Here is a 22,640-nt window from a genome sequence, read left to right on the forward strand (position 1 = left end):
CCATCGCATTCAACGGGGTCGGCCCGGTTTTTCCCTTGCTCGTGGGCCTCTCACTCGCGCGCCCTCCATGGGGTTGCGAACACGTCCGGATCGCTCTGCTCTCCGGTCCCCGGACATGTTAAGCCGCGGCACACCGATTTCGCAAACCGGTCCAATGCATTCCTAGCATTGCTCTGTCTTTTGTTTGGGAAGCACCTCAGTTGATGGGGAATCCCACCGGAAGAGAAGACCGAAACCTCAATTCACCATCGAACACGTTCAACGGTCAACGTCAGTTGGCACGCGGTTGTTCGAAAACAATATATAAGGACCATTCAACGTCGGAAAAGTTTCCATCGCTCCCATTATTATTCTCATTGCCTTTTTGTCTTCTTCCCCTAGTCCCCCTCAGCTAATCTCTCCGTCCGTCTCCACCGACGGCTCTTCAAATCCGTCGCTACGGGCGCTACCGGTCAAGGGTTGGGGGGGGCGGCATCGCCAGCAGGTGGGAAATCTCCCCCTGCGCATTCAAAAGGAGAAAAAACAGCTCCGGACGACGTTTTCTCGGTTAAAAAACGAAGCTTGGACGCGAAAACGAGTATAAAATCTCGCTCTGTCTGTCTCTCTCTGTCTTGGAGACGTGGAGTGAAGGTGGGTCCATCAACAAGTGTCAGCAGAGGCGTTCCACGAGTGGTAGGAGGAATCTAGATCTTTTCCCAGAGCGAAAGAGAGAGAGAAAGAAAGCTCCAAAGTCTATCGAAATCGAGCGGGCTACGTGACCCATATGATGGTTTGAAGTAATTTATCTAAATTTTTAATCTTTGAAGCCCCCGGTTTTGAAGATTCTTCTTTCAACCACGAGAGCCCACGAGTACTGTTCTACCCTGTGAAAGGTGGTGATTTGTTCCTTTTCCTTTCCGTCCTGCTTTTTATTTGCTTTGCTCGCTCTTTCCTAGATCCTCTTTATGTCGGGCACTTTTGCTCTTTCTTAATTGCGTAAAGTATATTTCGACCAAAGAAACAACTTGCTCAAAGTATTCGCTTTGGCGCTATGTTATCGTCCTCTTCTCCAAGTTCAATGCTTTGCCTGTTGCTGGCCATGTTCTCCATCACGGGTCATCGACAGTTCGTCTAGATTGTGTATTTCCAGCAATCGCATGTCATTGCTAATGTTTGCTGGGTTGTGAGCCGGAGCTTCTCGGGAATAGGTGAAGCCTAGTCATTGATTGCTTCTGAGTTTTCGATCGATCTTCTGTTACTGTCGTCCTAGAAAATATAGTGTCTTTTGGTAAAAATAAAGGGATCATACTGGTTCTGTCTCTGGGAAGTGATTTCAAGTCTTTGATTGTTGTACTGTATCGGCACTTAGGGAACTTTTCCTTGGATCGTTGTGGTGTTTGTGAGTTCAGATGTCAAGATTCATGTATGTGTTTGCCAGGAGATTCAGGCTTGGAAGTTTGTCTTTTTGGAATGCAATTACTGGAAACTCTAGCAAACTGCTGACTCTTACTTACTTTTCAACACGTGAATGATCCTCTCTGATGCTGTTTGTTGAGTAGTTGTGGGGATTAGAAATTGAGAGAAGATGATGGTACATGGGCGAGTCCAACAGCTTTAAGTGGTTGGGATGGTTTTTTGTGCTTCGACAGGAATATGTTCTGGGAATGAAGTCATGCACTCTATCTGATGAAATTGTCCATTGAGAGGGGTGTTGCTCAAATGGAGAAAGTTTTCTTCAGTTTGAAGAAAATTAATAATTTGCCCACTTGACCGAAAGTAAAGAGTAAGTGAGGGAACAGATCTACACATCTTTATGTTTCGAGGGAAGCTATACGATCGCTGTTCCTTGTTTAATGAGATACACCATTGAATGAAGCATCAGTGTTTTCCCTTGTTTAATCTCCCTGTTTCATTGTCGTATATGTATTGCCGTTTGATCGTGAGTGTTTTTTGGATAGACTCTAGGCATTGAAAACGGAGAAATTTTTATTTTCACCAGGCTCAGGGTTTTCCAGAATTTAAAGCTTTATAGTTGGCTAATGTTTTCTACTGGTTTGCACAGAATTAAGCAACACAGAGGCGGGGGTTTGGAGAGAGAAGAAGGGAAAAGACTGGGGAACTTATTTTATCTCTTTTGACACCTGTAAGATTCTTTCCACACTTCTGCGAGAGCAGGCACTTTTTTCACGGTCTCTCCAGGTTCTGGTGAAACATGCTCATGTTCAAATGTCGAGCATGCGAAATTGTTGTGGGGGCTGGATTAAATGGTTGATGGTGCACTATTCTCGGAATGTTTATACATAAGTAGAATAATAAGGACGATGATGGACTACAAAACTGTTGCCAACTGGTTCTGGATGTTGCTTTGCTGATTTTGAGTTAGTCAGTTTCTCACTTACCGGTTTTTCTTCCCTCGTATTATTTACTTTTGATATGTCGGTGACTGGCATATATGACACTCATCCTCATTATGAGCTTCCGGCTGTAAGTGCAGTTTCTCTTTAACTCTACCTCCTTAGGATTTGGATTAATATGCTTTTTCCCATTTCAGAGTGCCCATTTGTGCTTGAACTTATGATGTGCTTTGCTGGATTTTTTGCTATTCTGTAACATGTGGTGTTGTAGAAATCATTTTAAAGACCAAATATATGTGGCACTTCAGATTTGAATTGTCAATTTGAATGAGCTGGGTTCACGAGTCACCATTTTTGGCATGTACAGTCTATGTTGCTCCTATTCAGTAGATAGAGATGCTTTGAGAATGCATATCATATGATGTTGTATTATTTTTCAAACAGGTCATATGGAATTTGCAATCTAAATTTGGTCCTCGAGCATACAATGGGGAATGAAAGCAGTTGGAGTGGCAGTCAATGTTTAAGTACTCTCAGCAATTTTTTCAGGAAATACCTGTTTCGTGTTTTATCATGTGGAGCTATTCCCACTCACATTGCTTTCATTATGGATGGAAACCGGCGGTTTGCTAAGAAACAAAACATGGTTGAAGGCGAGGGCCATAGGGCTGGTTATGAATCCCTCATATCTATGCTTAATTACTGCTACGAACTTGGGGTCAAATACATCACGGTGTATGCCTTTAGCATTGAAAACTTTAAGAGAAAACCTGAGGAAGTCCAATATCTGATGAATCTGATGATAGAGAAAATCGATGAATTGCTTCAAGATGGAAGCATCATAAATCAGTATGGGATGAGGTTGTACTTCATAGGAAACCTGAAACTTCTAAGTGAGGAGGTCAGAGTCGCGGCAGAGAAGGCAATGAAGGCCACTGCCCACAATACCCGGGCTGTGCTTTTGATATGTGTGGCGTATACTTCATATGACGAAATTGTTCATGCTGTTCAAGAATCCTGTGAAGAGAAGATGAATAACATTCAAGCAGAAAATACTGTCAAGGCAGGTCGCAATAGCACTGAGCAAAATGGAAGTTGTGAGAAGATGAATGGTGTTTGTCCCCCTGAAATTCAAGACTGCTGTATTCATGAAGTGCATGGAACTGTAATACTAGGGAAAAATGAGATACACTGTAACGGGTTCAGCAAATTGGAGACAAGCGAAAAGAAGAATGGAGTCATTAAGCGTGCTGTTCCGGGATTTCATGGAGACAAGTGGAATGAAGTTCAGGAATCCATGCAAAGCCAATTGTCCAAAGGCACTATTGAAAGTAGTGAAGATGGTGAGACGGTACGAGAAATTAAACCTCTCATAAATCTGGTGGACATCGAGAAGCACATGTACATGGCAGTGGCTCCTGATCCGGACATTGTGATCCGGAGTTCTGGGGAGACTCGTCTGAGCAACTTCCTGCTGTGGCAGACTGGCTACAGTCCCCTGTACTCTCCGGCTGCGCTCTGGCCGGAGATCGGGCTGTGGCATTTGGTGGGGGTGGTGTTGCACTACCAGCGAAATTACTCGTATCTGCAGAAGAAGAGGAAGCAGTCATGAGATCATATTTCTCGCACCTCATGAAAGTAGGTGACAGTTTGCTCTTGCTTTGGATCTCTCTGCGGCCTTGATAGCTAGCGAACTTAGATGGTTCAGCTGCGATTTTGCGTTTTACTTATATAGGACTGCAACTCGTTGAGGGAGGGAAGGAGCAGTCCGGTTGCTCTTGTTTCTCTCCTCAAACCGGTTGACTTGCTTGATACTTGATCAGCTCCTCACTTACCATGTCGATTATCAAGTAACGATGGAATGATCCACTGATGGAATAAGCTGGAACAGCCCCAGCTGTTCGCAGGCACATCCGTAACATTAATTTTTATCAATACTAGATAAGAGGTGTCACTTACATGAACGGCATACTTTGAAAGAAAATCTTTTTTTTTTCGAAAATATGGATGTCTCAGTTGCAGAAATAGAAAAGTTAAATTCCAGAAATATGATGCTCAGATTCTCATTTGTTTCGTTGGGTCTGAAACTGGATAATACAATTACAGGCTAATACTTTCCTGGAGCTCATATCTAACAATTTGGGGCTTCTGCTTCTACTTTACTCCTTGTTCTGTATGTGTCCATTGGGCATTTATGTGGCCTGATTGAAGAAGAAATCCCATGTTTTTGCTTCAGCGAATTTCTCTTATTTTGAGCCTTTCCTTTTCATAGCCAGAGTGTGTTTAAGAAGCCAAGGTCTCATCTTCCAAATGCTTCAGTAACTCCGATTTAGCATTTCGGTTTTCTTCATATTCCCTGCGCCAGATCAAATCATGCTCAATATTTCGACTCCGGATCATATCCTGTGATACCCGTCCAGGATCCATCTTAATCGATATGATGGTTCTTTTCTCAATAAGCATTATCGAGGTAGTAACGAGATTAAAGTCGAAAAGTAGTAATCTAGACAAATGCCTTAATTTGTTATAGATGCGACCCTCGATCACATGGATCCTAGAATACTTTCTTCGTGCATGACATTGCGCTTGTCAATTTGCTTACTTAACCATCATACGAAAACCACCATACATCTTCAATGGTTTGGACATTATCTGGACAAGACAAAGGCAAACGAAGCCAATTTGCAAATTAAGAAGATAAATCTTTTTGTAGATAGGCAAAGACATCAGAAAAAAAGAGTTAATCTGTGGTTTAGCTGTCTGGCCTTCGAGAAAAGAAAAGGGGGGCTATTACATACGAAGATTATAAGCATAAATTAGGATTTGAGTAGAGTATTAGAAAAAGTATGCATGTTGACGCCATGATATGATCTAGGAGTAAATGAGATCTGTAGCTGTATTAAGTAAATCAATCTCCCTCAAACCTTTATATTGACCTGGAATGAACATATTGTGATAGAGCAAGAGAAATCAAATTATACAAATCTCCATTAATTCCAAACGTAGCACTGTCAACTGAAAATCTAAGGCAATTGGATTCTAGGCAATATAGAAGTTAAAGAATAAATACAATATGCAGCGAGACGAGAAAAAAACAGTGAAACGGCAGTTTAGTGGCACAAGGCTTTTGCATCCAGAATCAACGAGGCTTGTGCAGACGAGGTCGATTGCAGAAAATCCGGCCATTAGCCCTTACAAATGCTGCTATTGCAAGACTCATTCCCGCCCACACAAAGGAGAAGAACAGGTGTCGGAATTCGAAAGGAGCTGCAAAAGGAAAGAACAGGAATTACAATTACAACCTGATTGTCGTAGAAAGAGAGAAAATCAAAAGAAACGAGGTGATTCATAAGACTTGTCACGTTAGGAGCTAGTAGCAATTCTCTCGCCCCGACAACCATAAAACAACAAGGTCATAAAGTTCTCTGTCAGGCAAAAACTAAGGCTACATTGCCGCATCTGTTGGACCAGTCTATCCAAAAAAATTTGAGGAGAACATCATTAAGTGTTGATTTCGAGACGATGGAACCAATGCAAATAAGAGTAACTCACCTCGTCTTAAAGACATGGCTGCGAAAAAGAATCCAACCAAGACCAATGACAAAGCCAGAGGAAATGACTGAAATGGAGAAAGAAGCATCAGTCGAATATAAGCAGGACAGCATGACGACATCCCTAATAGATGCAACGTAACCATGCAATTTGAACATTAAGCAATAGTCTCTCTCATGACCGAAACAGAGGCAGTTGAATCAGGTCTCCAACAACTGAATAAATTTAGACAGATGATAATTTTAAACCGGCATCAGAAGATAATGATCATCTGGAAAGGACCACCAAGTTGAATTACTGAGACTTTTTATAGCAGACGGAATATTCATGATAGGACGATGAAAGCATGGAATGTGCTGATGCACATAGATTAATAGCATTTCATGGTCCACCAGCATATCTTCATAAAGATTGGAAAAGTTGAGGAGCTTTAAGGACAATATGGTCAACCAACTCTCAACAACTTTCAGCACAAAGGTTTAAAAATAAGATTGTTTCACCTTCACAAAAATATGCCCTATACCATAAAAGGAGGTACCAAATATCCACAAGATGCATTTTAAACAACAATTTCAATCCCCTCCATCAAGTAGTGAAAGAAAAGAAATTTCAAAATCATCTATTCACCTACATTAATTAGATTCCTTAGTTTGGACTGGATATTGGTGCATTAGTTATTTAGGCCTTTGGATGAGATGATCGTCTTTAGCTATATCTTAGAACCTGACCATGTGACTCGTGCAACATAAGTCAATCCTAATTGTGTCACAAAGGAACATCCACATAGCAATGCTTGGGTAAGGAAAAAAAGCATAATGCTCATCTACATGAGCCAGAAATCATGTCAATACTGCCAGTTCATGAACACGAGCAACACTCACATTTATACACAAAATGTATAGCTACTGACAAGGATGATCACAAAATCACTTCAAGGACATGTGCTAATATTGTTATCCTACAAAATGCAATAAGCTAGTACTTACAGCTACAGCCTCAAGGCCCGTCTTCTGTGACGGAATGGACGGGGTGGTTAAATCGCGACTGACTGAGACAATATAATGCCCTTGAAGTAGATCGATTGCATCCTTAAATATTTTACAGAAAAAAAGTGCAGTTAGCATGGAAATTGAACGATTGATAATAATAATGAATCTCTCTCTTCACATGAGGATAATCATAGGTACTACACTAATTTGCTGTCTCTGAAAATTAAGATTTCAGTCAACCGTGAATGAACAAATAAAGTTCCGAAGTTAGGAGGAAAATCAAATCGCAGCATTCATGCATTACTTCCTTTGGAGAAAATTTCATCAGTGATAAGATTTTCAAGGTGGTCAAATAAGCAATCCAGATAAATTGGTGGACATACTTGCAGGTGCACATACAGAGGGATAATATAAGCATACCAAAACACGGATATAGTGAAAACGATAAGAGCATCAAACCTGCTTTGTTCCATCAACGAAATTATTCAAATAGTAGCGGCCCAGGGCATTCATTCCGTCTTTAAGGATCCCCTGAATCGTCCGCCGCCCATATCTATGAGGCATTAGGATTTAATGAGCACAGAAATGGTCGGATTGAGTATCAAACTAATAAACCAAAGCTATGCAAGCATAAATTAAAATATATATCAAAATCACTAGTACCTGACAAAGTCACCCTTCAGAGCAGGAGTACCAGAATACTGAATGCTTATTTCATCCCCATGATTAGCCCACACTGGAATACAATAACCGGAGAGAAAAGCAAGATTATTAGACGATATTTACAGACCGTCAAATGATATACAAACCTTATTACTAGAACTAGCATAGTAAAAGAATAAGATAGAACACGGTCATACTGAAAATAAGCCCAACATGAGTTGCAACCACTCACATATCTTAAAGTTTTCATCAAAATTTGGATGTGCCTCAATTGTCTCTTCAGCACTGAATACACCAATCCTCCTGAGCTGCCATTCTAACACTCTTCGACCTATCATGCTCTGCAATTGCAAGATGCCATCATCAGAAAACAGAATAATGCAAACATCAAGAGAAAAAAAGAGGGGTGCAAAAATCACTAAGATAATTATGCAAAATCCTTCACCGCAGAAGCAGATGCTTCACTTTAAATGTATATTAAGAAGAGAATATATACCAACTATTGTCAACATGAGAAGGAATGCAGAAATGCTGACAATAATGGCACAATTTTAGCATTGAATCTCATGGAGAGTTCAATCCTGGCTCAGGATGAATGCTGGCATCATGCTTAACACATGCAAGTCGGACAGGAAGTGGTGTTTCCAGTGGCAGCGGGTGAGTATCGCATAAAAACCTGCCCTTGGGAGGGGAACAAGGGCTAGAAACAGCTGCTAATGCCCTGGGCTGAGACAACTGATTCAGGCTCTACACTCATTACATTCAAAGAAAGATGATCTTATGAAACACTATACGGGGAAGACGATGCCCTGTTCATTTCTGACAAGCAATAATAGTGATCAATTCAGTAGGTTCGTATTACAAGCCCGAGATCACCACATCATTAATTAAGCAGTGGGAGGATTGACAATTGTAGCACAACCCTATATCCAAGAAGAGAACACATGATGAAGCCCACAAGATCAAACAAGTTAATACTTGTTCAAAAATGACAGTTTTTACCAAGTTTAGATGAATAGGGACCATATTATCGATTCATAGATCAAATAAAAGTCCTATAGGATTAGGGTTTGTCTCTCCATTGAATTAGTAGTCTCATATCTGAATTTACTTAGGACATTGATGAGTTCCTACTTTCTATTGAAGTACAATTAGTGTTCATTAATATAAGTTTAGGCAGGATTTAAGCTTTTTATTGAGATTCCCTACTTCAACTAGGAGTAAATTTTTTCATAAGAGTCTACATATAAGCTAGCATTCTTTCTATTCAATGGAGTTGATGAATATTACTGAAATAGCAAGTCCTTGCTTTTGGAATGTGCGAGCAACTCTTCTCTTAGGTGTGATGCCTAAGAAACCCTAGTGTATACAAGGAAGCTTTATGTGTGAAGACCAAAGGAATTCACTTGCTTTGAGTTATTGTTTGCAGTGCCTTCCCATCTAGTCCTCTATCAGATTGCTTTGGGACTCCCCATCCTACATCGACATGGCTTTTCTAGCGCTATTTAAGCAGGCCATAACATTAAATCAAAATACCTGGGTAACATTTGTACGGTCTAAGCAATCGATGCAATTTGTCCTCACAACCCCAAGTTGCTCCTTAAGTTTCTCACTCTTCTCATTCAATAAAAAGTAACTGCATACAAGAAGAAAAATATAGCTGAGTGGATATATAGTATGCATCTTGTACAACCTGATGAAAAGAAAATTTTATTTGGTTAATGTAAACAAATGTACAAGCATATGATTAGAGAGAGAGAGAGAGAGAGAGAGAGAGAGAGAGCAAATAAAACAGGATTTTACGTCCTCAGCATGACCTCTAAGAATTTTCCATAATGAACATTTCTAGGTTAAACTGGCAGATATAGTCCTATATAATCATCTTGCATTTAAGAAAAGTGAAACTTGACTCTTTGCAACATGAATAGAGCAATAAATTTTGCCCACTTTTGCACACCATTAGAAGTATCTATCAGACAGCCATAGCCAAAATCAGCATCATATCCTTTTCTCATGCAGCACATCAAGTTGAAACCACTGACCTTAACAAAACTACGACTCCAAGTACCTGAAAATGAACCATACCCATTTTTTTCAAGGAAGTCTGCAATTTGGTCATAAAGAATGGAGAGACGCTCAAAGTGAACATGCCCACAAATCCGATGGAAATCGAAGTGCAGATATCTGCAATTTTACGTGAAATCAAGAGTTAGATTAGACATTTTTCCAACCATATTCAGGGTCGGCCAAAAAAACTATATTTAGCACACGTAAGAGGACAGATAAAGAAATAAAAGGAAATTCTACCTTACATCATCGCCAACAATATGCTGCATTGAATTGGCGTATTGTTCCGATAGGCGGCCCTCACTTCCATGCTAATAAAAATAAAATGCAAATTAGGGTGCGTTTGTTTAACTAAAAACTTCATGATAAAGGAAAATATTTACCATGGAAACCATATTCAAGGAAAATGATAATGGTTTAGGGAAAGTAATTTCTTTCTTGCTAGAGGGGGAAGGGGAAGTCATTTTCCCCCAATCTAAGCTTGTTGTTCTCAGTCCATGCAAAACGTTTCCATAGATCAATTAGTTTTCCGTCATCCAAACACTGGAAAGTCAGAAAACAATCTCCGGGAAACAGTTTTCCTTCAAACAAACGGACCCTTAGAATAGTAACTCTTTAAACTGTAAATTCCTCTTAATTTTCAGAGTGGCCTAAAAAGTCAGATGATTAATTATGGACAGTTAATGATAGATCTTTTAGCGTCCTAGGAAAGAAAGTTACCTTATTGACAAGATCAACAGCCAAAACAGCTCGATATGTTTTTCTCAAGTCCAGAAAGTGACGCTCGACAACTCGAGGCTGCGTATGATCCGTTAAAAAACAGAAGTGCATTCAATTTCACAGTTCAATGTACAAAAGCAGAAAACAGGTCAGAACACTCACAGCTTCCTCAGGTTTCACTATCTCAAACTTAGGCTTATATGTCAAATCAACAATTTGCTCCCAAGGAAATGGAATGGAACCTCGTATCTGGAAAAGGACATAAAAAATCATTTCAGGAAATACTGCACATAATGATGCATTTGTTGCCAATCACCAATCAAATAAGAGAAACAATACCCCTGTAAGCTTGCAAACAGGATTATCCATAATTACACTATGAGAAGGACTCAGATAACTTCAAGATCATATTTCACTATCTACTTACATTGTCAACAGTTTTTTTTCCCAAAAGGTTAAGCCATCAAGCTATGTGATAATAATGTACGTCAAGCATAGATTAAATGAATGATAGTCCTTTCATAATAAACTGAGGAACTCTTCCATGACAAACATCAACACAATATGGAGAGAGAGAGAGAGAGAGAGAGATTTACAAGGATGAATGATGCTGTGAACCCATTCATCTGCATAATTTGCTCACTTTCCACAAAGTTGGCAACATAACCATCAGAGTCAGCTCCCCTTCTCCACATTCGGGTTCCTTGAGGAAGATGATAAAAAGCATTAAGGTGTGGTTAGCTTTCATAGTAAACAGTGGGCTGACATTTGCAGTTCATATGTATACAGCCAGCTACATGCAAAGCAAGCTACATCTAATGAGAGATCTGACTAAGAAAAGAAAATCATTTGTTGATGAAAGTTACTGTCCTACTCAATTGACAATTTGATTGTGCCATCTTTTGGCACTTATCAGTTGGCTCAGGTGGCCAAGCAACCGTTAGCACTCTCTTGAGCACATGCAGAACCATCTTTTCACTACTTACGGTACTTTTATTGAGATGATATAGACAGAAAAGAGGTATCCATAGTAAAGTAATCATGAAGAAGGAAGCAATTACTTCTGGTGGTCCAGTATAGATGTATTAGCATAGTCTTTAACGGAACATGCACGCAAAAACTACCTAATAACAATCTGCAACAACTTGAAATAGAACCATTCTCCCAACTTGCAACCCATTTAAGCATCCCCTTCATGTACCACTAGCCAAAGAAAGCAGCATTCTCTGCCCTTGTTCCCATTCCATGACTCTCGAAACCTTTATTATACACCAGTTCAAGCGATACATTCTTATTATTTGCTTGAGGTTCGGACAACTGTGTTAGGAAAGGATTACTCGTCTTCATCTATGATCAAATATATGGGATCTAGCTACATACTCAACTACAATACTATACGTAAACATATCAATCATGAATAAGGTCACAAAATTGACAGTCTAAATAAAAAATATATTACTGAAGACGAGCAAAATCAAAGGCTTCAAGCACCATTTCTCCTTGTGCACCTCCTCGCAATCAATGTGACATCAGCAATATCTTTCCCAATGGCTGCTTGAAAATGTTGGAAGCGTGATAATCAGTTAAGGAGCTCGAACGTAAAGAGGGGTAAACCCAGCATTTTGTCATGGCTTTGAAAGTATGTCAAGCCTTGGTGCAGTTTCATGCAACAGCAAGCAAATAAAACTGAAAGGATATTCCCTTGGATAACAGGCAGCAAGTATCGATCAAGCTGTAAAGAGCACAATCACACAAATGGTCAGCATCAAGATCCACGAAATACAGAATACAAGAGTGCGGGAAAAAAATTGGATCACATATTTGTATCTGAGTTGCAACCTTTTTATCTATGAGAGGTTCCAGCAAATAATTATTCCAGAGAAACCGAGGATCAGCCTGTGGCAAAAAATTGGTGCCGTTAGCGAAAGTTATATTGCAAAATAGATATGAGTAAAATTTTGAAGACTTAGAATTTGGACGAATAGTGAATTCGAATTCAAGTACAGCCTCAAAGATGGAAAACTGTAGAAGATATCTTGAGTTAAGTCAAAGACCAAGAAGTCCTTTTTGGTAGAGTTCAACATATCAATACTGTAGTAATAGAGGGAAGGCGGTCACTAAAACGTGAAGACTTGCCTGTCTCCAAAGAGGAAGCAACTTGGACTCATCACCCAATTCATATAACCGTTGAGCACTGCAGCATAGAAGTTTACCCAGGCAGAGTCAAAGGCCAAGATGATCACTTAGGTTACCAATTATACTACCACATATATCAATGTCAGCAGCAAGTTCATATTCTGACGAGAGTGTTTAAAAAGCAGTAAAATGGTTGTGTCAATTCTGACGTCTGATTTCTGTACCGCTAAGATTTTTTATGGTGTATAGTGTATACTTCAGTGCGACTCTTCTTATTTGATTACAAGGCATTTCTTCTGTTGTGGAACATGCTTCCAAGCCCTTTTGGTCAAACAGGAGGAGATATGACCAAGGAAGAGACAACGCAGAACCATCAAGCATTAGTTTCAGTAGCAGGGGTTGTAAAAAGGGACAAGGTTAGAGGTTCAAAACCCTAACACGCAACTTTACCGAGCTAGAAAGAAAAACGAAGAGACATATTGAGCAATTACTATCGAGAGTTGGCCACGTCAAGCTATTCAATTTGAATGTTAGATATAAAATGCAGAGAAAGACTCCTGTTTCCTAAGCATATAGCAAACAGGTTAAATGGAATCTAACCAACACAATTCTGCTCAAGAACAAAGTTTAACTGTCACGCTTATAAGTATAAACGTACTTATACAAGCTCTCAGGAGTTCCTTCGAAAATCTGAAAATATACAATGCACATTGGAAGAACCTTACTCGTTTGTTTATTCGAATTTTATGAGTGCTAGTTGGCTCTTCAAATATTGGAGGATTAAAAACCCTTTCTTGCAAAAACAATTTATTTTCATATGTTCAATTTGTTCTTCTTCAAAATTGGCTTTATCCTCCTCTAGGAGAATCGGTTTACAGATTAATGCATAGTTAGAAACATCCATGAACTCAAAAAGTAAAGTGCCGCCATGTTTTGGCGCGTCAAAGACACACTTTGTCAAGTATCCCAATGCCTCAGCATCATGTACCTTACTTATGGACCAAATCAACCAAAGAGAACAAACATCATAACCAAAACTAAACAGGGTCTTCTCGCAGGTATGAGAAACAAGTAAGAGAGAATTTGTGTTTCCCCATCTACAATTGACAGCATCTTCAATTGATTTATGTAACTGGTGCTCTTTTCTTCTCTCCTATCCTCAGTGATATCATTCTGACTCCTATCCTCAGAGATATCTTTTGGACTATGTCTTAGCATTGATACTCACAAGAAAAAAGTATCTATCAAGCTAATTCTCAGTTTTCTTGATTCCACATACTACATTCAATAACCTTGCCAATTCCTTGAGCCAGGTGCATGTCATTTCTAAGCCAAGAGGTCCACAAAACTCAGTCTTGTTTAAATGATTTAAATTGTGGATGCACACATTTCCATATTCACAGTTCTGTTTTTCACTTGTAATGTGCGATGGAGATCTAACATATGTTGTTAGTGGGTAGTATGTCACCTTAGTGTTAAGTTAGTGTCATAAGAAAAATATAGACCAGAAGTCCTCTCTGCGACGCTGAGCAGTGCGGAAAACTCAGTCTCCAACCTCCTCTGCAAACATACAAGAACATCGTTAGTGGTACCACTCATGACTAGGGAAAAAGAAAAGGCAAAGAAGCACAGAGGCACACCTGCTCATTGGGGGAATGTTTGAGAGAATGGTCACAAGGGTAAACCTTCAAGGATGACGCTCTGAAGATAGGATGCCCAAAATAAGAGCCAACAGCCTCTCGTTCGGTGATAACAATCAAATAAGACCCTTGAGAAACACGAGAGTTTAGATGGAGATAAGCATTAAACACTTGATCCCAGCATTACATAAAATTATCACCAGAATGACCAAACAAGCTTGGAAATTGAAATTGCAGACGTTACATCTTATAATTACTTCCAATCCCATTTCTGTTAACGTCATTAATAATGGATTTACTTGGTTTTCATTTTTAAAGGGAACAAAAGATAGTCTCGGGCAAAAATGTGTCTGACTATATCCCTCGTCCAGAAGAAAAAGGTCTACCTCCTTATACGAGAAAATTACCATTCTGTAACACAATGCATGGAATGATTGAAAAAGAACAAATCCGCATCCGAACACTAAGAACGACGCGATAGCGACTATTATGATCACTTTTTTCAATGTATGAAGATCATATACACGGAAATGATCGTAAGCCTCATTCTAGGACATGAACCATCAAGCAGTTCTAAGTAATTAAAGATCCAAAGGAACCGCAAGCAGACAACCACCTGCCACAAGCTTCAACATCCCAACCACTCCAAAAATGGTTTGGATTTTGGGGACCCGCACCGAATCACATTCCGGAAGCTCATCTGGAGCAAAAAAATCCGCACATAAACAGTTAGAAAAGCACAAAAAAGGCAAGACATCGCCCAGCTGAAATTTTCTTTCCAAAAGTTCCAGGAGAAAACAAAAGAGAGACTGAAATTTGTGAACCCACCTATCAGATTCATCGTCCCATCAACACGACTGACCGCTAAAGAGGATCCACAAGATCCATCAGTGGGCTCAACAACGTACTGATCTGGGAATTCCCAGAGCCTCATCCGCGTGTACAGCTTCTGCTCAGACTCCGCCCTCTCCATCATTATTGGGGAGGGATCAAGCTCGCTCGCTGGGGGAGGGGGGAAACAAACACAGCTAAACGGAGCACACACAAAAACCCATCACTCAAATTCCACCAACGAAACAAAAGAAGCACCCAGAATTCACAGCCCACCAATCAAGAATCGAACTTTCGTCTCATTTCGTTCAAGAAGGCGAAGAATTCAACCGGAACGGAACTACCTGTGCGGAGATCACGGGTGAAAGTTTCAAACTTTCGTGAAGAGATCCAACGAAGTCGACGCGGGGAGCATAAAGTTTCGGACTTTCTGAGAGATGGGGGAGGCGGGGGGAGAAGCAGGGGGTGTTTACAGCGTGTGCACGGGGTGTCCGCCCATCATTTCAGAGCTTTGCACGGAGCCAAAAACGAAGAAGAAAAGAAAAAAGGGGTGATTTTTTTTAGAGATTAACGAACTGGCAAGAAAATTGGCGGTGTTGTAGGGACCAGAATGAATGGATTTTTCAGCGATCCGTAGGAGATGTTCACCAGAGAGAAGTGCTGACCCACTCCTTGCCCATGTAGCTGATGTTGTCAATTTTCCTTTCTTATTTTTCTAAATTACCGTGTAATACGATACAGCACGCGCAAACATATATACAAAAGTCGTTGTTCGTTCGTATGCTCGTCACGTGATACTTATCTTTAGCGTTGCCGTATGGCCCAATATTCTTACCGATTATTTACATGTCATTATGTGCACTTTTATGATTTTTTTTCAAATGCTAATGATAGATTAAACTGATGTTTTAAACATCTTCAGATGCTAAAAAAAAAGATTTTATCAGAGTTAGACTCAATCAAAATAACTAATTTGAGCATGACCAAGGTAATTGAATTAAGCTATACTATATCAAGCAATCCCACTCGGTACAAAAATAAAGTGAAATAAAGAGAGAAACCCACTTAATTTGAAAAAAGAAAAGATAAATTAGAAGAGTTTGTAGTTTTGCGCCGATTGGCAAACATACTTTATTTCCCTTTTTGGTTATTACTAGCAATCATTTTTGCATGTCTAATTTTTTAAAATGCTATTTTTTTTTCCATGACTAGATATATATTTAAGATTTTTGTATTTAAAGACAAGGTTGTTCATGTAGTTAGTTTTCAATCTTTTTTTTTAATTTTAGGCCTTGTTAATAAACCCTCTAACTTTTGAAGGCCTAACTATGCGAGTATTACGGTGCTACCGAGTTTATATATTAAAAATTCAATGGTGAATGTGTACAAATTTTATTACATTAACAACGAAACCTGAAATGATAATTATTAATCGTGCTAACATGCGTATGGAAGTTATGCATGAATGTAGTGCTTATAACTTCCCTCTAAACTTAGTTGTTGTCGAAGCTCCATCTACAGATGTATAAGACTTGGGTCTTAGTATAAGTGTAGTTGAGATTTTGATTGGAAAGTAAAAGAACAATAACCAACACTATTGATACAATAAGAATTTGGTTATTGTTCATTTATTTATTGCTCTTTTCTTTAGGTGAGTTTTTCCTTTACTTCAACATAAGAAAATGTATTCTAGTCCTAGGGATTAATTTATGATAGCGTATCATACGTTTTTTCCTTAGTTATGAATTTCTAATTTATATACATTCATTTCGAACCCTGTAAGGCGCATGAAAAGATACCTCTTTTCAAAAAAAAAATAGATTTGAATAGACACGTCTCTTAGCATTTCTTTTATAGCAGTTCAAAAAATTGTGTGTTCTTATTTTTATATGTTTGTTGTGTAAATTTAAGAATTTTTCTTCCTCCGCCATGTAAACACATCATGTAATCATACAAAATTTGAATTAACTTAGGGCCTGTTTGGCAAATTGCCAAATAGTAAAAATTTATGTTCTTTTATTCCCAAAATCAGTTTTGGAGCGGAAATTCATTTGTTAAATTTTTTGTGCCCGGGCACAATTTTGCAAAAAATTATTCCTAAAATCAGTTTTGGAACAGAATTAAGAAGTAAAAAAAAGTAGCTTCTTGATTCTGGAACAAAATTTCCATTTCTGATTCTTCTTCATTTTCTTCTTTTTTTTTGGTTTGTTGTTGTTCTTTGACTGCCGCCCGCCACTGCCGCCGCCGGTGGCCTGCGAGGCTAGGGCCGCAGGGCATCGTGGCCCCCGAGGTGGCCTGGCAGGGTCCCCTCGCCCCCGGGTGAGGGCGGCTTGCGACCGCGAAAGCGAGGCCTTGCCCAGCCAAGGCGAGGCCAGCGACGAGGGCCGCGACGCCCTCGCCGACCCTGGCCTGTGGCCGGTCACCGACGCCAGCGACAGGCCTTGGCCGAGGAAGAAAAGGGAAAGAAAGAAATATTAAAAAATTCAAAATATTATTAATAAAATGAAATTTTGTGTAGTTACCAAACGTATTTCTGTTCTTTTTCTATTTTAATAATAGAAATTTTGGACAGTTACCAAATATCTTCAAATGCTTAGAAATTATTTCCGGGCACAGAATAAAAAAGAATTATTTTTTAGCAGAATCCGTTCCCGGGCACAGAACGATTGCCATGCGCAGCCTTAATTTTACGCTACAAATAACAAATCTAAGACGCGCATTTTTACTTAGTTCGACTCAATAGTTCTCCGCTTGCACAACAAGAAATTGGAAGGAAAAAAAAAAAAAAAAAAAACCTCCTCTATTCACGCGCAATGTACGTGCCGTTTTTACTACCATAATAATCAACTTTATAATCTCTGTAAAAACATTGTAAAGACGAAAGATCGTCATGAAAAACGAGCATGGCCTGCACTATTATAAAAGGATAAATTCCAGGTTGAATATCGCTAGTTGCACCCAATGCATTGCTTTTGCAAAGGAGCCTGAAAAAGCAGCAAAAAAGCAGACTCCAATGCCTAAAGCTTTACGGACACTGCTGTCAATCACATGAACGAAAAGAGACGAATAAAATAGCAAATCTTCATCACCGCAAATGACCCTCCAAAGAGATTACATTGAAAAAAGAAGGTTTTGATTTGCTGCTCATGCAATACCATAGATCTTTCCTCATCTCAGCAACATGAACAAACTTCTTTTCTCTTCTTGGCAACCCAATGCATGCATCTCCGCACAGAATATCGTTACTGTCCTCCTCGTTCCTCCGCCTCCGGCGGCAGCTCTTTTGAATCCGAACCACCGTCGTTGTGGTCGTCATTGTCCTCCTCCTCCTCTGGAGGTGGTTTGTTCAGATCGAAATTGAAACCCGATCCTCGCCTCGGAGGGGAAGCAGTGGCGGCCGAACCGCTTGTGCCTGCTCCTTGACTCGCCGCTGCCACGTCTCTCCCCGGCGTCAAGGAAGCTTCATTTTGGTCCCCGCCATCCTTATTTGTCCTCGGCAACATGTGGAGTAAAGTCGAGGCGAGCTCCCCGCCTTCAACGCCGCTGCGGTGATGATTGCGAGCCTCCCCCTCTGCTGGGGAGTCCAGTGGTGGGAAGATCTCGCGCATGCACGGAGACTCTTTCTCCGGGTGAGTCCTCATGTGCGCGAACAGCTCCCGCCAACGGTGGAACTTCAACGAGCACGCGCCGCACGGCCTCGGGAGTTCGGGCAATTTAGGGTTCGTCTTCCGTCTCAGCACCCGCGCCGCCTGCGCGACCTCCGCCGGAGGGTCCGGCTCCAGCCCTCTGCGTTGCCCCCACAATCTTCGTCTGCCACGGGGAGCGGAACTCCCCGAACCCCAATCGGTCGCTTCAGTCGCCATATCATTGCCCCGAGACACCGCAACAATGTTGCTTTTCATGCTGTCGACCCATCTCACGCGAGGACGGTTGGGAGGATTCACCACGCTGCTTTCGAGTCGGGTCGTGCCATGTTTCTGGTCTAGCGACTTGTCATGGGGGTTGGTCATGAACGGCAGAGATGGCTGAGACCCTCTGCGATAAGTTGGACTGAGTTACAGGAAGAGGGTTTCACAAGTACCGTGTCCGAGAAATTTCCATTATGTTGAGTTTATTTATATGGTTGGAAAAAGGAGGTTTTCGAAAATGGCGATTAATACATTTTTGGTCAGTGTGCACGAAAGGTTGTGATGGTTCACTTCATATTATTGCCACCATTAGACAAGTGCTGCTTTGGCGGGAAATAATTTGCAGATTTTGTGCGAAAAATGCATAATGAGAGATTTATATGGGATTGAATGAAAAGCGACCCACCAATTCTTTCTTTTCCTTTGTTGTAAAGTTAAGGTAGAGAGAAAGATTTAAAAGAAATGATGAAACTTATAATTTGGATAATTTTTTAAGTGTACTGCTAAAAGAAGTCTCGGAAAAAAAACAGAAAAACTATTTAATTGTTCTTTGTGATATGAACTTAAACTAAATGAAAATATATATATATATAGAAAAGAACGAGATATGAATGAAATTAAAGAAATATTCGTTACGTTACACAAAAAGGCAAGCCATCTTTTTTAGTACAAAAACGAAGAAAAGTAAAAAATATGACCAAAGGCATCCAAAATTTATATTAAGTGACTAATAAATTTGATCGCCGCTTCTAAGTTCTTACTATTAATCACTTATGTGAGAAAAACTTTACCACGTATTGCGCTTGGGGCGAATGCTAAGGCTTGATAATTGGAAAGGAGGTTCAATTGTCAAATTTGTTTTGTTCATTCAGTCATGCGATAATTCTAAAGAGAGCGGCTGAACATACTTAAAAATTTTGTACAGAGCTTGTTTAGAATTATTTATTTGGGACTTCAAAATTTGTGTAATTGAAAAAAAAGAAATAAAAAAAGAAGGCAATTTATATTAGTCTATAAAATTGATCCGTTTAAGTTTTACTATTAATCTTATTTTTTTTTTTTTTTTAAAAAAATTTAGCCACGTATGGCGAGGTGGCTCCTGGGAGGCGGCCTTGGGGCGATGCTAAGGCTTGATAATTGGAAAGGAGGTTCAATTGTCAAATTTGTTTTGTTCATTCAGTCATGCGGCGGGCAGAGAAGGGAAGGGTAAAAAAAATATTAAACAATTTAAAATATTATTAATAAAAAAAATTTTGTATAGTTACAAAGATTTTCTTTGTTTCCAAGCAAGTAAAAAAACGAGTATTTTCATGCGACATCCCTCGGGAAGGATGCACGTTCACATGAGTAATTCTTGTTGTCGAAGGAGTTACCTTATATAAGAACTCTTGATACATTAGATATTTCGATTTGCCCCGTTAAAAAAAAAACAATCGAGATTGCCCCATTGCATTAGAAATAAAAGTAAATCCCTTATTCTCTGAAGTGTCATTGCCTTTTGCTAAGAGAAAAAAAATATAAAAATAGAAATGCCAAAAGTAACGTACACGCTAAGCTATACTACAATTAGGTGAAAACCCGCATGTTGCCCTGATGTTAGATTGAGGCTCCGTTCGTTTGGCGGAAAATATTTTTCAGGAAAATATTTTCCAAATTTTTCAGTGTTCGGGGGGCGGAAAATAACTTTCCACGGAAAATATTTTCTCTCCCATGGGCAATTTTGCCTTCACTTTGGGGAAAATAACTTTTGGTCGCGCCGCCGCGGCGAAAAATATTTTCAAACTTTTTCATATTGATCACGAACACCGGAAAATTATGTTAGGAAAACATTTTCCAAGAAAATAACTTCCGGGAAAATATTTTCCAAAAAGAGAATATTTTCCGCCAAACGAAACGATCGAGAGGAAATCATTTTCCCCCAAAGTGAAGGCAAAATTGCCAATGGGAGGGAAAATGTTTTCCGTGGGAGAGGAAGTTGATCGCCGGTCACCGCCGTCGGCCGCCGGTCGCCCCCGCCGGTCGCCGCATCGGTCCACCGCCGCCCGCCGTCGCCGCAATCGGTCACCGCCGCCCGTCGCCGATCGCCGCCGTCGGTCGTCGATCGCCGGTCACCTTGTCGGTCGTCGGCCTGCCGTCGGCCATCGGTCGTCGGCCACCGCTGATCGCCGCTGCCACCGCCGACCGCCGCCGGTTGCCGATCGCCGACCGCCGCCGGTTTGCCGATCGCCGCCGCCGCCGGATCGGCGGTCACCGAACACCAGAAAATATTTTTCGAAACTTTTTCAGATTTTAGCCAAACACCAGAAAATTGTGTTCCAGGAAAACATTTTCCCGGAAATGACTTTCGGGAAAATATTTTCCAAAAGGAGAATATTTTTCGGCCAAACGAACGGAGCCTGAGTGAAACAACTTTTTTTTTTTGTAATTATTTAGGATATTAATATGCAGAATGCATTCGGTACATTTCATTCGTACAACGTAACTCGAGAGGCGTTGTGCATGTTTTTTTTTTCTTGACCTAGCGATTTGTCATGGGGTTGCTGATCAAGGGAAAGATGATTGAGACATTTTATGAATGCGTTGGAGTTTCAAATGGAGGGTTTCACAATCATTGTGTTCGAGGAAATTCGATTATGTTGTGTTTACTTATATGGTTGGAATTAGGAGGTTACTTAGAACCGGTGATTAATGACGATTTGGTTATGCTCAAACAGTGTGCACGAAAGGTTGTGATAGTTCTTATTAGTGCAGTCAATGGACAAGTGTGTTTTTTTTTTTTTTTGGTAAGGTAAGAATCGTCAATGGACAAGTGTTGTGTTGGGTGTATTCAATAATTTTGTTGTAGAGTGCGAAAATCGAATCCCATGTTTGTGATACTAGCGTCTTCACCTACCAATTCCTTTATCAGCGGGGTCGCATGTCTAGTGGCGTGTATTCAATAATTTGGCAGGCAATTATTTGAAGATTTTGTGGGAAAATCGATGATGAGAGATTTATATGGAATTAATAAATATCACAACCAATATTTTTTATAAATTTAAGATGAAAAAAAAAAAATATATATATATATATATTTCTTTTGAAGCGTGCTTATAAGAGAAGTCTCCTAGAAAACAGAAAAGAAGAAACTATTCAATTTTTCACGATATAAACTTATGCCAAATTGAAAGATATATATATATATATATATATATATATATATATATATATATAAAAGAATGAGAAACAACAATTGAGATTAATGATATTAAAGAAAAATTCATTAAGTTACACAAAAAAGGTAAAGGAAAACGTCACAAATGGTCGATTTTGGCTCAATGCGCAATGTAATTCATGAACTTTTAATTTGTTCAATGTGATCTATGAATTTTTGTCCTGTGTGCAATGTAGTCCCTAAACTTTTAATTTGTTTAATATGATCCTTGAACTTTTGGTACGTATTTAATTTAGTCACTGGACTATTCAATGTTGTCTCTGATTTTGAATTGCTGGAAGAACAACATTGAACATTTTCATATAGTTTAGAAACGACGTCACGTTGAACAACTTAAAAATTCAGGGACCACATTAAATAAATTAAAAGTTCAGAGACCACATTGCACGTTAAATCAAAGTTCGGGAACTATTAATGTCATTATCCCGTTAAGTTAAACACTCTCGTTCCGGCACTCAACACGACAAGAAGAAATATATAAGCCCTCTCTTTAATACTTATATATATTTCTATTCAGCAATGAAATGATATATTTATATAGATATATAGATTGCCTTTTATTTTTAATATGCGGATGAAAAAATGAA

General features: G+C 39.6%; 2 protein-coding genes across 8 annotated transcripts; one reads left to right on the forward strand and one right to left on the reverse strand.

Moving 5' to 3' along the window:
• The first annotated feature begins 599 nt into the window (after window positions 1–599).
• On the forward strand, window positions 600–4,495 carry LOC115685038 (dehydrodolichyl diphosphate synthase CPT3). 7 transcript variants are annotated; one of them, XM_056313986.1, is made up of 4 exons: window positions 600–872; window positions 1,629–1,762; window positions 2,042–2,122; window positions 2,778–4,495. In XM_056313986.1, the coding sequence occupies exon 4, from the start codon at window positions 2,821–2,823 to the stop codon at window positions 3,943–3,945; it is 1,125 nt and encodes a 374-aa protein (XP_056169961.1). In that variant the 5' UTR covers window positions 600–872; window positions 1,629–1,762; window positions 2,042–2,122; window positions 2,778–2,820; the 3' UTR covers window positions 3,946–4,495. The 7 variants fall into 7 exon arrangements, with proteins under 7 accessions (XP_056169961.1, XP_030465912.2, XP_030465941.2 ...); XM_030610043.2 differs by lacking the exon at window positions 600–872 and adding an exon at window positions 879–1,187; XM_030610052.2 differs by lacking the exon at window positions 1,629–1,762.
• Window positions 4,496–5,232: 737 nt separating this feature from the next.
• LOC115685026 (phosphoinositide phosphatase SAC6-like) lies at window positions 5,233–15,578 on the reverse strand. Its single transcript, XM_056313992.1, has 20 exons — window positions 14,929–15,578; window positions 14,717–14,800; window positions 14,101–14,228; window positions 13,929–14,020; window positions 12,461–12,518; window positions 12,164–12,220; window positions 12,023–12,056; window positions 11,816–11,896; window positions 10,921–11,027; window positions 10,487–10,573; window positions 10,325–10,402; window positions 9,845–9,915; window positions 9,623–9,721; window positions 9,074–9,173; window positions 7,770–7,878; window positions 7,538–7,610; window positions 7,334–7,427; window positions 6,872–6,973; window positions 5,886–5,952; window positions 5,233–5,600 (listed from the first exon to the last, which is right to left on the reverse strand). The coding sequence occupies exons 1-20, from the start codon at window positions 15,074–15,076 to the stop codon at window positions 5,473–5,475; spliced, it is 1,797 nt and encodes a 598-aa protein (XP_056169967.1). The 5' UTR covers window positions 15,077–15,578; the 3' UTR covers window positions 5,233–5,472.
• Between the last annotated feature and the right edge of the window lie 7,062 nt (window positions 15,579–22,640).

The sequence above is a fragment of the Syzygium oleosum genome, unplaced genomic scaffold (assembly GCF_021117445.2).
Source record: "Syzygium oleosum isolate NSW1041296 unplaced genomic scaffold, Sole_v2.1 Sole_v2.08, whole genome shotgun sequence".
NCBI lineage: Eukaryota > Viridiplantae > Streptophyta > Magnoliopsida > Myrtales > Myrtaceae > Syzygium > Syzygium oleosum.

Coding starts and splice junctions, on each gene's coding strand:
- LOC115685038 (XM_056313986.1), top strand. CDS start 2,821: ATGGGGAATGAAAGCAGTTGGAGTGGCAGTCAATGTTTAAGTACTCTC.
- LOC115685026 (XM_056313992.1), bottom strand. CDS start 15,076: ATGATGGAGAGGGCGGAGTCTGAGCAGAAGCTGTACACGCGGATGAGG. Junction 12,221..12,460: donor TGCTTCCTCTTTGGAGACAG/GCAAGTCTTCAC, acceptor TTTTTGCCACAG/GCTGATCCTCGGTTTCTCTG. Junction 12,057..12,163: donor AACCTCTCATAGATAAAAAG/GTTGCAACTCAG, acceptor TGCTCTTTACAG/CTTGATCGATACTTGCTGCC.